Raw genomic sequence first — 17,280 nt, 5'->3', positions numbered from 1 at the left:
CACTGGGCTAAGAACCCCCATTCTCTAGTGAGTTCTAGAGCTCTCTCTGCTCTTCTGGTTCTGTCCCTGCTGTACAGTCCTTACCTTTGTAATAGGAAAATCCTACGCTACAGAATTTTTATACTCTATACAAATTAGAAACACAGAAATGAGTTGAATTATGCTATATGCAGTTACTTATTCCCAAGAACGGCTAAGTTTGGTACCAGACAGAAATGTTAAAGGTCCTATTTTTCATGGAGCTGGTCTGCCACCTTGTGGTGCATGCCATAATTACAGCTGGTGATTGACACACCAGGTATTTTTCCTTCTGCAGCACTTTTTAAAATTCTTTCAGAAAAAAAAATTTTTTTAACCTTACCTGATTACAGAAGCTAATTTACAAAATATCCATCACACACTTTTTTTAAAGTTTGATTTCAGGTGATCCTACCCTATTTGTCAGTTCATTTTCTCAAATGCCTTATTAAAATTCTTCCAGATAGGTTCACCCAACGAGCGACCTACACAACCTCATTTCACTTACCTGTGACTGAATCATGGAAGGAAAAAACACCTTAGCGGTGGGAGCCACCACGATTTCCGTTCAAGAAAAAAAACTCTTACTGACTAACCAGCCCTTCCCTTCTCCCCCTCCCTTCCTCCAGAACAAATGCAGTTAGAAGCAACAGACTGAAAAGTGAAGTCCGCACTGAAAAGGAGGAAAAAAGTAGGAACGTTTTAAGAAGAAATAAGTCAGAAAGCTTACAGAGTAAGCAGAATAAAATATTGCATTCCTGTTTTCATTTTGGCCTATGAAGTTTTTTTTTTTAAAAAAATACTAAATCACAGCCATATCTGCTATGGATTTTTAAAAATCTTTGGACCTGGTGTCTCAGTCATATGTAATATATACAAAAATACATAATATATAAATTATTGCATAACTATATGAGGCATGTCATTTTTCCACATTAGCATATACTGGTATCTGGTAATGCACCTAATTTCATTTTAGATGAACTCTTGAGCCCCAGACAACCCCGGGGAGGGCAACTAGCCACCTCCCAGAATCATATTCTTATTCCCAATTTCTGACATCCCAGGTTCATTGGAAGTAAAGAGTAAGTTTCCTGCATTTAGTTTTTCAATGAGTGTCACAACCTACGTGTAAAACTATGTCAAAAAGAAAAAAAAAGGCATTTGGGACCCCTTTGCCCCAAGCAAAAATTGGTCAGGTTGATTAAAAGTCTCACAAAAAAAGTAGGTGATCATGTGGGTGGAGAGGGAAACAATCTGAAATGAGAGGAAGATAAAAGAAAGTGAAAGCAGCAACAGGGGTCCAAGTCATTGGACCAACGTTATTTCTGCCACTTGAGCGCCACCTGGTGGCCCTAGGGACACCACCGGATGCCACGACCGCCTCGTGGCCAAGCGCTAAGTAGAGCTAGTGACAAGCTAGAGCTTTGCAGGGAGGAAAGCAGAAGCGAGACCAGAAGGAAGAGTGCGCAGACACACAAACATTCGAGTTTTAAATCCTTTTAATTAATAACTTTGAAATCGTTTCTTTGTTTACACCTGCATGATATAGGCCGAGCAAGAACATTTTGAGAAAATTTAGGTTAGAGAGGTTAGAGTGTGGAAATTGAGAACAATTGAGGAAAACACTTGCATACCACTCACTGCCACGGACAGACCAGGACCTGAGGTTATGCTACTACACAAAGTAACGGGTGCCATTTACTAACGAATCAGTTCACAATACCTTCTCCCCTGCATCAGAGACCGCCAAGCCGGTTCCCACACCCTGGGTGCCAGGGTCCACATCCCAACAGCCTCTTCCTCCTGTCCCTTCTGTGACTAGTGCTGGAAGCACACCAGTGAGACAGAAACAGAAAGGACATCATCAAACATCAGCCAGCGCACAGGGTTCTCGCGTACACAGCTGACGCGCGTTTCAAAATAAGAAACACAAAAACACACACATTACATACCCTCATTCGAGGGGCCAAAACAGTGCAAAGCACAGAGTCCCTGCCCTCAGGGAGCTTACATGCTAAGAGATACCAAACTGACAAATGGCATCAATTACCACCCATCTCTTAAGTTTTCTTTCTTGCAGAGAGGTGCTCATGTGATGTTGGTGATACCGAGAGGGTGCGTTCTACATCTCACTTGTGCTTACTAGGAAAAAGCCACCACAGAGAAGGAAATTGAAAACTGGCACAGTACAACGAAAGCAGGGGCTGGTCGACCCAGGTCTGAGGGGACAGCTTGGTGATAGGCTCCTTGGTGGCCCGTGTAAGAGCAGCAGACCATAAACAAGGTTTACAAGGAGGAATCCAACAATGGGAGGGAGACATCTTTCTAAGCAGGGTCAAGATGGCTAATACTTCATGAGCTCACAGTCGTACAAAGAGGAACTTGTCCCTGTCTCCAAATAACTTTTTAAAAACAATTTCCAAGTGTTTTTTTTCTCACAATACTTGCTTATACTCTAAGACTCACAACTGTAAATACTGTATATTTAACCTATGAAACAGAAATATTTCTAAATCCAGAAATATTCTTAAGAAACACAGATTTCACTCCATCCATTAAATCTCTGCTGGGGCGATTTTATTTCTTTGCCCCTGTGAACTCAGTTAAAACTTACACTATGCTCACCTTACACTGACTTAAAGTAGACTTTCACACACACAGACTTACACTGGAACCATGTCCAAACGGGGCCCTGGCGAAATACTCACTTTGTGACACACAGTGCCATCTTGAAACTTTATTACTGAGAGAGGAAATACTTTTTCTCCTTCTCTAAATGAAAGTCCTCTAGGACTCCAAAAGCTACCTCTATTACAAAGAATTTTTTGTTTAAGTGGAAACTGCTTCAAATTATATCAGCTAAAAATTAAGTTCATTTTGCCCAAGGCGGTCAAATGCTTTTCACTCATAGTGAAGGGACATTTTATAGAAATTTATCTGCCACTCAAAAAATGGTTTCACTACTGGGCATTATACTTACTTCTTAGAGAGATACCCAAGGCATTACCAAAGAATTAGCCATTCTTTCCCTCTCCCTCTCCCTCCTCCCTACTGCATGGCAATAAGGACCATCAAATGGGCAAGAAGCTGATGGTGAGACAAGTAAGCAGGTTCCTCTGTTCCTTATTCAGTTTCAGATCTCCAGAATTCTCTAAGGAGTAGATTATATTCATCCATCTGATTAGGTATATTGAGGACTAAAAAATAGAAGGCCTTGCTTGGTCTATGACTTCAGATCATCATGGGCTTGACTTAGAAGGACCCAGTCCTGAAAGTTCAACAAAGAACTGACCCAGTCAGTGACAGGTCCTCATTTAGGAATAGTATTTTGCGCCCACCAACCTTATAAAGAGAATCCAATTCTTGTAGCACCAGGCTCCAATCCAGCCCAGAAACGAAGAGGTCTTTGGGGGGGGGGGTACAGAACCCTACCAACCTGCCCCTGTCCCTTCCCTACATGAATCCTGGTATCAGGGCACTGTAAACAGCCTCTCGACGGTTTTCACAGATGCCACGGGTGTCCCTGGGCCCTGTCCCCAGTCATGGGAGATACGGGTACAGACAGGGAAAACCTTCGTTGCCTGATCTCGAGGGAGGGAAGGTGCAGCCTCGTGCTCTGAGCAGCTGCGGGAGCTGCGTGGAGCCTCCCCAGCTGTCCCCAGGGCGAGGCTGAGAGCAACAGATCGCTCCATGTATTTTTAGATGGAACTCCCTCAATGGCATAATGAGTTTCTTCTTTTAGAAGGAAATCACCCAGGGCAGTACAACTCCCCTGATGAATCTGGGCTGTGTCAAAATGAAAAACATATGTGCATTTTCTGAAAATAGAAATGCAGGACTGGATCAAGCAAAATTTGAGAGGACAAAATAATTATTAGTGCTGATCTCAAAAAAAGTCCAGAGTTTTAAAACGGTACTGCCTCCATGTATTTTAATTAACCCAGGGATGTTGTTAAAGAAATTCAGAGACAATTTAATCCTCCACAATCTCTAGCTATTAATGGGGGCACATTTTGTCTTGTGCATAATGAGGCCTGGTGGAAATAAGGTTTTCATCACCCAAATACAATGAGAAATACGCTCTTTATATAAGCTCTTAACTCAGACACCTGTAGGGAATGACATATTCCGCTCACACATATAACAGCATCATTAGGCTCTGAGAAATCACCTAATTCTCTACACATTTTTCTGTATGTAAAATATATTGAAACAGTGCCTTTAATGAATGAATCCTGACCTGAACTGAAGCATACGGTGACAAAGATCAAGGATTTTTTGGCACTTCTGCCCTTAACCATACCACCAAACCGTGTGTCTGTGGGAATGTGTTAGATTCTAGCTTTCTGGGTTACGTTTGCTCAGTGGATGCCTCAGAGATTAAGTCTAAGGACTTGTTCTTCTGTGAACTGCAGGGATCCATTTTCAAAAAAAAAACCAAAGTTTAAAAGTTATTTCACAACCATATTCCAAATTGTATTCCATAAATCTTATCAAAACTGAGACAGGGTCAGGTTTGGAGAAGGTAACAAAGCTGGCTTGGGTAAGAGACCAACACAACCCACCAACTATTCTTGAAATCCTTGTCCTCGGAACAGCAGTGTCACTATCATACGTAAGTTAGGCTAGCATACTGATTCTCAGGTTTTCTCCAATTTAAAAAATACATTGTCTCCTCCAAAGAGGGACAGAGTCATTGCCTTCATTTCATCTGACCACTGTATGTTCCAGAGATTGTGCTCAGGCTCACTGCAGAGGCCTGAACTTTCACTTACAAGCTGGAGACGATCCTGGCTCTTCGGGGGCCCTGCGCATATCCATCAAGGCAGATTCTCCAGAACCTTCCCCGGATGACTGACAGGCATCGCCCATTTGTGAGGCCTTCACTGCAACTTGGAGGCTCTCAGCTTAGAAGAAAGAAGAAAGAATACAAAATTTAAAAACCAAATATACATAGTTTAATCTAGATCAAAGGTTAGCAAACTCTCTCTGGCCTGTGTCCGGTTTTATATGGCCCAGGAGCTAAAAATGGTTTTTACATTTTAAAGAGTTGTTAAAATATACACACAGGCACCCACACATGCACAAAGAAGAATGTGTCCCAGAAATTGTATGTGGCCTGCAAAGCCTGAAATATTTACTATCTGGCTCTTTAGAGAAAAATGTTTGCCAACCTGCAATCTAGACCAATACTTTAAACATCATTTTATGAAAGAAAATTAATAAAAAGATGTACTGTATAAAAAAAAATCTCAAATTTAACTTTCAGTACATTGGTCTGCTGAAAAACTTTCTGTAATTCAATTAATTTAAATATGATTTTAGGCATAAAGATTTTAAAACGTACTGCTCAGAAATATTAGCTATTCTTCGAAAGAGAATTTCCCCAACTGTGCCTTAAAAAATATAGATTCCCAATCCTTACCTACACCTACTAGATCACATTCTCCAAGGGAAAAGACAAGGAATTTGCATTTAAACAAGCACCAAAGGCCACTCTTAGGATCTGGTAAGATTGGTAAACACCACACCAAGAAAGCTGTGTTTTTATTTACAATAAATGCATTCAATGTGGAATGACATAATTTTGAGGGCCCTACAAATATTTCTAAAACATTATGTCCACTGTTTGAATCTAGCCAATACTCATTGAGCACCTACTCTGTTCCAGGGGGTCCCTGGGCATCTGTAACTAATCAGGGGAGTCTGCAGACTGGAGGAGGAAAACACAACATACACGTAACTATACACATGGGAGCACGTGATCAGGGTTAAGTTCGATCCTCCAGTTCTCAGAGCATCATAAAATGTTCCAGCTGTACCATGGAGCAAGACAGTTATATTCGCCAGTGGGACTAGGAAAAAGTTCTTAAAGGAGATGAAAGGTGAGCAGAATCTTGAAGGATGAATGGGATTCAAGACATAGAGACAGAAGAGGAGAAAGGAAAGCAGAAAAGCAGTCCAGTAGAGCAAGGACCCAGGGAGACCATTCAAGGTGCGTTACTCAACTATTTATTTTTTTCCCCAAACATAATGACCTCACCCTGATTAAGAATTCCTGCTAGATCTCTGAGTCCTGATCATCAATGACTCTGGGTGGATCAGGTTGTACCTTAATTGCTCCGTGTTCTCTTGAGCAGCTGGGTCCCCTGCTGGTCCCCAGTACTGACATCACATGATGGGCCAGAGGAATTAAAGCAGAGGGATGTAAACTGGGCATCGATGACAGTTTTGAGGGCGGGGGAGTAGGGTGGGGAGGGAGTGAAAGCCACTGGCTAAAATGGAGAGGGGGGTGACTTACTCAACAGAGATATTATCAAGGCCAGTGAGAAGGTCACTGGTTCTCATCAACCCATTCAGAAGTACTTCTAGCTTTATTTCTAAAACATACCTTGCACCCGTCCACTTCCCTCTACTTCCATTGCCAACATTCCTGGGTCCAGACCAAAGCCCCAACACCCCCATCAGTGTGCGTAACTGCCAACCACCCATCTCCAGGCAAACTGGTCTCCGTCCACTCTGCTCTATTCTCCAGACCTAGGATGGGGCCACACCCATGGTTAACAGCACCCATAACTTTCCATCAATTTTGGAATAAAATCTCTATTTTTTTAACCAGAGCCTGCAAAGACCTCTCTCTGCCCACACACACAGCCTCACCTCACACGCTTCCTTGACCATTGCCACCCCACCTTCCTTCTTCCCTTGAGCATGCCAGGCTCACTCCACATCGTACTCACTTTCTCCCTGGAATAGTCCCCCCCTGGATCCCCAGACAGCTGGCTTCTTCTCATCTTTCAATTCTCATCTCAAAAAACCATCTATCTCCCCAGAGAGGTTTTCCCTGACTTCTCTAAAGCAAAGCCTTCACCTCAGCCCAATCTTATTTTCTTGTGACCTTTGTGAAATTATTTTGTTTCCTTGCATATTGTCAGTCTTCCTCCACTGTAAGTTTTTATTTCCCTCTTTTTTTTTTCATTTAAGTGCAATTGACACACAATGTTACATTTGTTTCAGGTGTACAAGGTAGTGATTTCACAAGTCTATACATTACGCTGTGCTCACCACGCGTGTGTAGCTACCATCTGTCACCATGCAATGTTATATGGTATCATGAACTATATTCCCTATGCTGTACCTTTTATCCTGGTGACTTATTCATTCCATAACTGGCAGCCTGTACCCCATTACAAGTTATAAAAAGTATTAACTCTTTCCTTAGCACCAACAGCAGAGCACAGGGTAGATGCTCAATTAATACTGAATGAATGAATGAAAATGAATGATTCCACCAGTGGACCCCACGTCAGACATCCTCTATGCCCTTCTTAAGACCTCGGTTTCCTTATCAAATAAAGATCATAGAATGCCATGATTTCTAAACTTTCCTCCAGAGCTGATGTTCCAAGATTCTGAGCCTGAGCTTGGCAAACTTTGTCTACAAGGGCCCAAGATCATAAATAGTTTAGGCTCTGTGGGTCACCTGGTCTCATTGCAGCTATTCACCCTCACCAGTGTTGCAAGAAAGCAGCCACACATAATAGGTAGACAAGCGGGGGTGGCTGTGTTGCAATAAAACTGTATTCACAAAAACAGGTGGTAGGACACATTTAGTCCATGGTCTGGAATCTACAAAACCTTGTCTGCATTCCCTGCCACTCTCTCAGGTGGTGGCTGTTTTCTCTCTCAAACCCATTGGCCCTACTGTCACTTCGAAACTATTATTCCTACCACCCCAACCCCTCTTTTCCCTTTAATTTCGTGCCATCAGATGACACCACTCACTACCCCTCCTTGTTGCCATCCATCTACAGATTCCTTGAACAACTTAGCATCTGGTGCAAGTTCTCTCCCTTCCCCGAATGCTACTCCTGTCAAATTCTCAGGAATTGCCATTTTTATGAACCTAGTCCTTCCAATACCTTGGCCACGTGTCTACTTGACTTCCTCATTTCCCCAATGATCTTATCCTTCACCCTACCTCAGCCACCAACTCCCAAGGTTGTACCCTAAACTTTATTATTACCAATATTTGCACTTTGCCCCCTTATATAGTCCATTCTCCACACAGCGGTCAGAGGGCTCCTTTTAGAACACACATGATGTCACTCTGCTACTCAAACCCTATAATACTTTCCACAGTGACCCTCAGAATGAAAGCCAAGCTCCTTACTCACCTCAGTCAGGTCCATGTAATGTGAGTGGTAGTTGGCTCTGACTCATCTGCCACTCCACACCCCTCCCTTCACGCTACCTGCAAGGTCCTCCTTGCTATTCCTCGAGCTTGGCATGCACCTGCCTGGGAACCTTTGCATCTTCTGTTCTCTGTGTCTAGAACATTTTTTTTGTTATGTTAATCACCATACATTACATCATTCGTTTTTGATGTAGTGTTCCATGATTCATTGCTTGTGTATAACACCCAGTGCTCCATGCAGAACGTGCCCTCTTTAATACCCATCACCGGGCTCACTCATCCTCCACCCCCCTCCCCTCTAGAACCCTCAGTTTGTTTTTCAGAGTCCATCGTCTCTCATGGTTCGTCTCCCCCTCCGACTTACTCCCCTTCATTCTTCCCCTCCTGCTATCTTCCTTTTTTTTTTTTCTTAACGTATGTTGCGTTGTTTCAGAAGTACAGATCTGTGATTCAATAGTCTTGCACAATTCACAGCGCTCACCATAGCACATACCCTCCCCAATGTCTATCACCCAGCCACCCCATCCCTCCCACCCCCCACCACTCCAGCAACACTCAGTTTGTTTCCTGAGATTAAGAATCCCTCATATCAGTGAGGTCATGTGGCTGGAACATTCTTTCCCCAGGTATCTACTTGGTTTTTTCACTTCCCTGTATCTGCTTACACATCACCTTATCAAAGAGGCCTTTCCTTGTTACCCTAACTCAAATACAACCTCCCCACTCTATCCCTCTCTTCATTCCCTATCCTGTTTATCATTTGTTTTTGGTTTTGTTTTTTAAAGATTTTACAGAGAGAGAGAGAGAGCGCACACACAAGCGTGTGGTGGGGAGGGGTGGAGGGAGAAGGAGAGAATCGCAAGCAGACTCCCTGCTGAGCAGGGAGCCCAACCCGGGGCTCGATCTCAGGACCCTGAGATCATGACCTGAGCCGAAATCAAGAGTCAGATGTTTAACCGACTGAGCCACCCTGGTGCCCCTGTTTCTTTTTTTAAGTAGGGTTCAGACTTTATTAAAATCTTCACTGAAGCAACTGTCCTCCTCTATGGTTTTCCAAATAAAATGTCTTTATTGTTTTTTTAATTGAAATATAATTAACATAGTTATATTAGTTTCAGGCATACAATATAGTGATTCAACAATTCTATGTATTACTCCAGGCTCATCATGATAAGTGTACTCTTAATCCCCAACACCTATTTCACCCAAACCCCCACCCACCTCCCCTCTGGCAACCAACCATTTGTTCTCTGTATTTAAGAGTCCTTTTTGGGTTTTTCTCTTTTTTGATTTGTTCATTTGTTTCCTAAATTCCATATATGAGTGAAATCATATGGTATTTGTCTTTCTCTGTCTGATTTATTTCACTTAGCGTTACACCCTCTAGGTCCATCCATGTTGTTGCAAATGGCCAGATCTCATTCCTTTTTATGGCTGAGTGAGATTCTACTGTATATGTACACCACTTCTTCTTTATCCATTCATCTATTGAGGGACACTTTGTCTTCATAGTACTTGACACAACCTGACACATCTATTTCCTTTTATTTTGCAATTTCTGGAATATGAATTGTAGCACAGTTGGAACACTGTCTTATTTTGCTATATCCTGAGCACTAAAACCACAGGGTATGGCACACAGGAGGTACTCAAACATTTTCTGAACTTGTTAAACCAAACAGTTTTGGAAGCAACTTACCTTCTTTCAGTGCTGCTGCTAGTAATGAGGCTGCCTGGGGAGGCTCTCCTGGGTCAGGTTTAATGAGGAGGTGGGGCTCTAGATGCACATCCTCAAATCCACTCAATTCTCCAAGTTCAGCATAGATATGCAGCTTCTCCTCCAAATATGTGCAAATTTGTTGGTCTTGGTTACTGAGTATTTCTATGAAATAGTATTTACCATGGAAGGTTATCAGATGAATACAGCAACTATATGAAAATCCAAGCTCTAAGATAAAGATGTTCCTCATCAGCAAGCAGTATGGTCTCACAGGTCAAGTACAAGTTATTGGGGGGCCAGAACCAGGTTCAAATCCTAATTATTCCACTTAGTTACTATAGCCCCAGCAAAGGACTTAACAACTCTGAGCTTCCATTGTCTTTTCTGAACATTTACTGTACTCAGATGTTCGTTTCCTTTCCCATGCCCCTAATTCCAGAAAAACTTGCACAACTATTCGTTGTTCAGGCTGTTTTCTATTAAGACTAAACACTAAGCTCAGGAATGAAAATTGAGGTGGCACTGTTCATGATGACTGATACCCACAAGGGAAAACAATGTAAAAGCCCGAAGCTACTCAGGCTTCAGCCCATCTTGGTTAAAACCAAACCTACTAGTTTATGTTTTTGTTTCTAAACATCCAATTTCTTTGACCAACTTTTCATGCATCATTTTTCTCCGATTCCAACACAACACATGATTCCTCCAGTTTAAAGGGACCTCAACCAGCATCTAATCCAGGGGTTCTCAGTCTGCTCCAGTATCACCTGAAAGAGTTTTAAATACTGACATCCACAACCACCTTCCATAGATTCTGAGTGAAGTGGTTGAGCGTAGGGCCCAGGCATCAGAATTTTTACAAAACTCCCAAGTAATTCTGATGTCCAGCCAGAGATGAGACTCACTGAGCTAATCTAATTGCCTTAGTTCAAGGACTTGGAAACTGATGACCAGAGTTAATGGGTTCCTTGTCCAAAGTCACACCACTGCAACCTGACAGGGCCGGGACCCAAAATGACACCACTGGACAATGACTCCAATGCACAACTACACCACACTGCCCACAGCCCTTGTTTTGTATATATTATGTGCCTATTTTTTTTGAAAATTTGTTATGTATTTTAAATCACTAAGGAGGAAGGTGGGGGGGGCACAACCTCCCACTCATGACACATGGGCTTTCCCAGCATCCAAGGAGAACAGCACAGCCAGGGGATCAGAGATGTCTGCATGGTACCTTGACATTGCTGAATTTTGGCCACTCTTGCTTCAGCTTTCCGCCTCTCTTCATCAGATTCGCTTGTCCTTCCCCCTTCTTCTTCTGGGCAACTTTAAGAGACAATAGTCAAGACAGACAACTGAAACCAAATCCAAATATCTTTAGGTTCATTAGAAAGACATGGGGACTTGGCGGCGGCATTATTCACAGAAGAGAAATTCAGCATAAAGAGAATTGTTCATGCCCTCTAGCCAAGGTATCTGGTTTTCCTGAGTATACAAAGGACATTGCACAATATGACATAGCTCTCAGAGTCAGAAGTACAGGATGACTCAAAAATTCCGACAAACACATATACACAAACATACACTCAAGTACACATGTACCCACACCCCCACACCCGACACTCAACCCTAGCATTAGGTCCAACTAAAATACTAAGTTTTGCTCTCTACTACATGTGGGTACTTCTTAATGGGACGGACAGAGGAGAGGGAGTTGGAGGGGTTGGAGGGTTCAGAGGGTAGGGTGCCAGGTTGGGTGTGGTGCAGTAGAGGTGGAAGAATTTTATAAAACATCATTCAAGATCGATCTAATCAAATTACCATGAAGAATGATCACCCTCACCCCGTCTCGTTTATAAAAACTTATAAAACCACAAGTAATGAGAAGTAAATTGACTTAGAACACTTAGATCCTCCAATCAAAAAATGTTTATTGAATGATTCTTCAGAATTAGCCACAAAGAGAAACAAAAGGCAAAGCCCCTGCCCTCAAGGAGCTTCCAATCTAATAAACATATATACACAGAAAAGGTAATAGCTACAAGGTGGTTTATGACAAGCACCGAGTCAACGCTTTAGAGAGCAGATGATAAAGAATTTCAGGTAAGGAAGAGACCACTGGAACTGAAGAGGTCTTCGTGAAGGAGGGAAGCCAGGAGCTGCACCAAAGATGAGCAGGAGTCACACAAGTAGAGGGGAGGTAGGGCTTTGCATGCAGGGAGGTGCAGAGAACAAAGCTGCAGGTGAGAGGCTATCAGAGGCGGGTGCAGGGGGCGGGGAGCAGACCCGTCTGGCTGAAGCAAAGTGTTCATGCAGAGGAAACATGGTTAGAATACTCTCCCAGTTGAACAAGTGCATTCCCTAGAGTGTGGACAGAAGGAAATGTTACCTTTCTACTGCCTGTTGGATTCGTCTCATCCAGTTATTTCGTTCCTCCTTGGAGTTGGTATGAATTTCATACATCTCAGGACCAGCAGATGAAGCACTGATTAGAAACATGCCTCTTTCCTCATTAGCAACTTCTCTAGCAATAAGCTTCTGAAGGGAAATAACTGATGGCTTCTGATCCTACATAAAATAGGAAGATGTTCAGGTAAAACAGCATCCTACCAAAACCAAACGTCTCACCAAACACACTGGCTAAGGAACACAAGAGTATTAGGTAAATCATTTCACTTCAACCTCTCAAAAGGACTCTGAAAGTTGCTAAGATCTCCAATGGAAAGGGCACGGTGAAGAGAGGATGGAGAAAAAGGACACAGGAGAATGTTTGTCCTTAAGAATGAGTGGCTTAAAAGGACAACTTTTAAAAAGAACAATCAGAGCAGTAAGAATATCAAAATGCCATAGTCCGGGGCTTGGGGGCTTTTCTAGAAGGGCATGGGATAGAAAATAACATCTCAAACATCACAAGGAGACTGAGAGGGGTGTGAGACCTAAGAGACCATCGGATTTAGCAGGATTTAGGGCAGACTGTGGAAATGACAGAGAGGAGGGGGGGCATGACCTCAGCTTCCCTGAGCGTAACGAGCGTCTTCTGCTACCGTAGGACACAGCACAGTGACTGAACTTCTGTGGTTCTGCCTGTGAACGCCTCTTCTTCCCACCACATGAGCCTCTGGTGGGCAGGAAGGGCTCTGATTCATCTGTGTATGCCTAGCACATTGCTTTGCATAGAGTTGGCTTTCAATAAATGTCTGTAGAAATGGATTTAGTGTAATTCCATCAGAGCAGAACAGGAAGAAAAGCTAACATCCGGCATACAAGCCCTGACTAAATCGCCTCTTCTACGCACGTTTACTGCCATCTTTCAAGGTCCCATTCTAAGCACTGGGGATTCAATGATGAGTAAGAGAATACTACTAATTTGGGTTGGGATCCATAGTTGAAATCATAACCAAAAGAAGGCCTGCAGGAGATAAACAGTTTGGGGGGCTAAGTATGAAGAATTTTCTTTGGTTTGTGGCTTTCATCACTGTTTAAGAGTCAGTAGCAGTGCGTGGTTTGGCTTCTCCTTCTTGGACTGAGTGATCCCTGGACCCAGAACACGCCACGACATCCCGCATGGCTGACTCCTTAGTGCTAATCTGTCTGCTTGCCCAGCATCACACAGCTATGCCACATCTAAGTTGTGTGCAGGGGTACCTAGAATACCTCTTCAGTCCATTCTTCTCCGAGCAGCAAAAAACAAAAACCAAAAAACGACAAGTTTTTGAATACTGCCCTCTCTAATTAGGGCGAGCCCCTGAGCACTATTAATATCCTTCATTCAGTCATGGATATACTATCCAAGACCTCATTTGCTTTCCTTCTTTCAGGCTCCTCAGCTTACAAGGTAAATGGCCTCTGTAATATAAAAGGCAGAGTAGGTTTAAATTGCTTCAGACATTAGCAAGGATGAAATTATCTGAACCAGTTGGCTAGTGCTGCAGAAGGAGGGGAGGTGGTAAGGTCAGATATTTTTTAACTGAAAAAGAGATAAGCAGGTAGAAAGTAGCATTAATTAAATCACCATCAGATGAGGAGACAACAGGGGCATGTCCATCATTATTCATATTAATCACACAAGAACACTAGAGATGATCAAGAATTTAAATTAAACTTCTAGGAATGGAAGCAACGGGTCTACCTTAGAAACAGATGTTAAAAAGTGGTCATGCCAAGGCCTAACCCAGCCTGCAGGGGTGTTTGGTTGTGCCACAGTATTTTAAAAACAGATTTCTTTTTAACAGTCACCAACATTTAAAAACTGGGGGATTTCTCCTTTAAAAAAAAAACAACAAACCAGTAGAGGTAGGGGTTCTGGGAAAAAGCAGACTGGCAATCCTGGGCCCATGTACTCATGGGAACACCCGGGCTGTTGCTGAGTAATCCCTGCCCTCCGGGGGACAGGCCATGTTCTTACCAGGTCACTATAGTCTCTAGCACTCACTATGGGATCCTGGATCCCGAGCACACTCCCAGTTCCCTCCTATATGTTTCCTGCCAAACCCTTGAGGCAGGCTGACAGCTTCTGCCCTGGGGGAAGAGGAAAAGGAGCTGCTACATTCAGCCCTGTTGTACATTAACCCCGTCTCCATTCGGGATTCCACGGAGTGGCCGAGTCTTCTAGTAATGCCATTCAAAGTCCTACTGTGATCGCTTCCTGTCTTGAACGTGAACGTGCACATCTCCATGTTCCCTTGTCTTTTTTTATTGTTCATTTAGAAATTACCTTCTCTAATGTTTAAGAGATCCTCCCAGACTCAGTAATCCAGGATTTAATGAATTTATCTATTTTTTTCCTATTCATTTCATAGATTTGGGTCCTACTCCCATTTCTAGCTGAGTCCTCTTTCAAAGCAAAATTCTCTTGTAGGGACTCCATTTTTCTGCGGCTCGTCTTCTGGCCATGTCCAAATTCATCACGTCTTTTGGAACATGTAGCAAGTTAAGCATTTCCTAAAGAGGTTTTTCTTTCTTTCTTTCTTTTTTTTTTTTTCTAAAGAGGTTTTTCTAACAGCACGAAGAGCAGAGAAACTTACCTGTGGGTATTAGCATCAAGCTAGCTTTCTCCAATGCCAAGGTGAGAACCAGGAAATCCAGACATTTGTATGACCCTAGCTAATACAGCAATTCCCTCAAGCAATTCCCTCGAGCTACTATAGCAATTCCCTCAACAGAGCGTAAATAAGATATTTATGACTGGAGGGCTATGCTAACTAAATGTCTATGATGCAACTCAAATGCATATGCCTGAACAGTACAGTGCCCTTGAGTCCTTAAGGATAATGCTTTCTATTTTGCTCCCTGACATGAAGAAGGGCTTGGCTGGCTTTTATGAAAGCTGCTGTGTATCAGGCTAGCAACTCCATGAAACAGTATCCACACCATCTTACTGTTGTCCAGAGCCCAACCCCTCCTCCTGAGAGGAGCAAAGCTGCGGCTGCCTTTGTTCTGGCATTTGGTGGACTGCACTCCTAACATCCCACTTAATTGCAAGCGTAGTCTAAGGCAGGCACAGATAACTCTGGAAGAGTTCACATAGGAGGGACAGATCCATATTTCAAGTAGTAACTATAAAGTGAGCATCACACCTTCCTCTCAATCCATATGCTCTGTTGTCCTAGAAAATAAGATAGTTGTCTTTCTGCTGTGTCTAAAATCTTTGACCCATCAGCAGGTCATCTTGGCCTGTATTAACACCCAAGAAGGCACAACTGGTTTCTCTTTCAGCTCTCTGGTTTTGACCAAACGTTTGTTTCTATAAAGGTGTGGTGTGAATTTGTTTTCTCTTCTACCATGGTCCTCGCCTCCCACAGGACAAACAAAATGGTTCCACCTTCCTACTTACTTTCTCTCTATTCACAGCATCTCAGATAATAGCACAGAGAGACTGCTTGACAAATCAGTGGCTTGTCATGAAATCTGCAATATATAATATATACAATTCAAATGTATCAGAGCCACAGGAACTTGTCTAAGGCCTCTTGCTATCCTCTGGAGCAGCTTTGTGAAGCAATCTCTGACCTTTATACAACCTGGCATCAGTGTGTTGATGAAACCAACATGCTTAACAAGGTGAAGAAGCCTACTGGGCCAACCTGACAAGCACAGGTGGACAGGTGAGGCACTCCACCGACCTCTTCCTCCCCCAAATCCACCCTTGGGCAGGCATGCTTCTCTGTTTTCTCTGAACTGGCGTAACGAAAACTTCATTAAGCTCTGAAGGTGCTAAAACCAGTTGGAATTGGTAACATCTACTAGTGGTTCCCAAATGTCCAATCTGCCAATGGATGATAAATAAGAACCATTTCAGAGAGCCACCATTATAATGCCCACATTGGTACTGCATCTTGGATTCTTTCCTTTAACAGGGCCTAATGCTCCATGAGGCTGACGAAGTTAATTGATGACATCTTCCTTCTTTAAGTGAGTCATTTTGGACTGCAAGATGCTGGGTAAAAAATGTTATAAAACACTGGTTTTACTTCTAGTCTAACTCTATGCCAGCCATGAGATTAATGTAACACACTATAAAGATAAATTTTACATGAATAATCTTAGTAATTAGTAGTCATTATAGTAGAAACAAAATCTCCTTTAAACTTTAGATACCACAATGATGTTCTCTTGTTTGGCAGAAGGAATATCATGATAGTTATGAATGGGGCTAGCTACAGGTACAGCAGGGAAGGACCAATGGAAACAGAACAAGATCCTGGAAAAGACCTGCTGTTCCCAGCATTAAACATTTGAGTGGCTGGGAAGGCATGGTCAGGAAGCGGGTGGGAGAGATCTGGAAGATATACCAAGATGGCCAGAGGACAGCGAGTCACTTGAGGGACTTCGGCAAGTGCTGTCCACCAACCAGTCCCAAGGTACTTCAGTATCTTTACATTAACAATTGACAATTAAATTAGCAATTAACAACTGAATTAGCTGACTACCACTCCTGGCTATAAATCAACACTTTTCACACTTGCTAAACCAAATGAGAAGCTTCTTACTGAACACTGCAATCACCAATACTAATGGAAATATAAGGGGTATACTCTTGCCAATGGCTACTTAATTTCACAAGGACTTTCAGGCATTCTTCAAAGATATGTGGGACTCAACTATTTAAAATATGCATCACATGGCCGTATACTTACAACAGCAGCAAAGATATATTTCTGATCTTTTTCTTGTAAAAAGAGCAGCACGTCAGTTAGAAGTAGAGCCAGGATATCTTCAAAGAAAAGATATTACTAGTATTAATGAAGTAAACCACAGTTCAAACGCCTTTATCAAATATTCTGATTTTATGGTGGAAACTTAAATCAATTTATTAAAAATAAGAAGACTCAGATTTAGT

General features: G+C 42.6%; 1 protein-coding gene across 1 annotated transcript in view; it reads right to left on the bottom strand.

The window, feature by feature from the left end:
• Positions 1-17,280, bottom strand: part of ARHGEF28 (Rho guanine nucleotide exchange factor 28) — a 116,367-nt gene that overhangs the window by 35,471 nt on the left and 63,616 nt on the right. The window contains exons 18-23 of the mRNA XM_028089635.2: positions 17,078-17,154; positions 12,331-12,509; positions 11,176-11,267; positions 9,918-10,100; positions 4,797-4,928; positions 1,745-1,845 (exon numbers count right to left, since the gene is read on the bottom strand). Coding sequence (XP_027945436.1) covers positions 1,745-1,845; positions 4,797-4,928; positions 9,918-10,100; positions 11,176-11,267; positions 12,331-12,509; positions 17,078-17,154 — 764 coding nt within the window. The remainder of the gene's footprint in view (positions 1-1,744; positions 1,846-4,796; positions 4,929-9,917; positions 10,101-11,175; positions 11,268-12,330; positions 12,510-17,077; positions 17,155-17,280) is intronic.

The sequence above is a fragment of the Eumetopias jubatus genome, unplaced genomic scaffold (assembly GCF_037043125.1).
Source record: "Eumetopias jubatus isolate StellerSeaLion01/CBP00866 unplaced genomic scaffold, mEumJub1_p1.0 scaffold_5, whole genome shotgun sequence".
NCBI lineage: Eukaryota > Metazoa > Chordata > Mammalia > Carnivora > Otariidae > Eumetopias > Eumetopias jubatus.
Note: the sequence above shows the minus strand (reverse complement) of the source record. Positions and strands in the feature narration are given on the sequence as shown.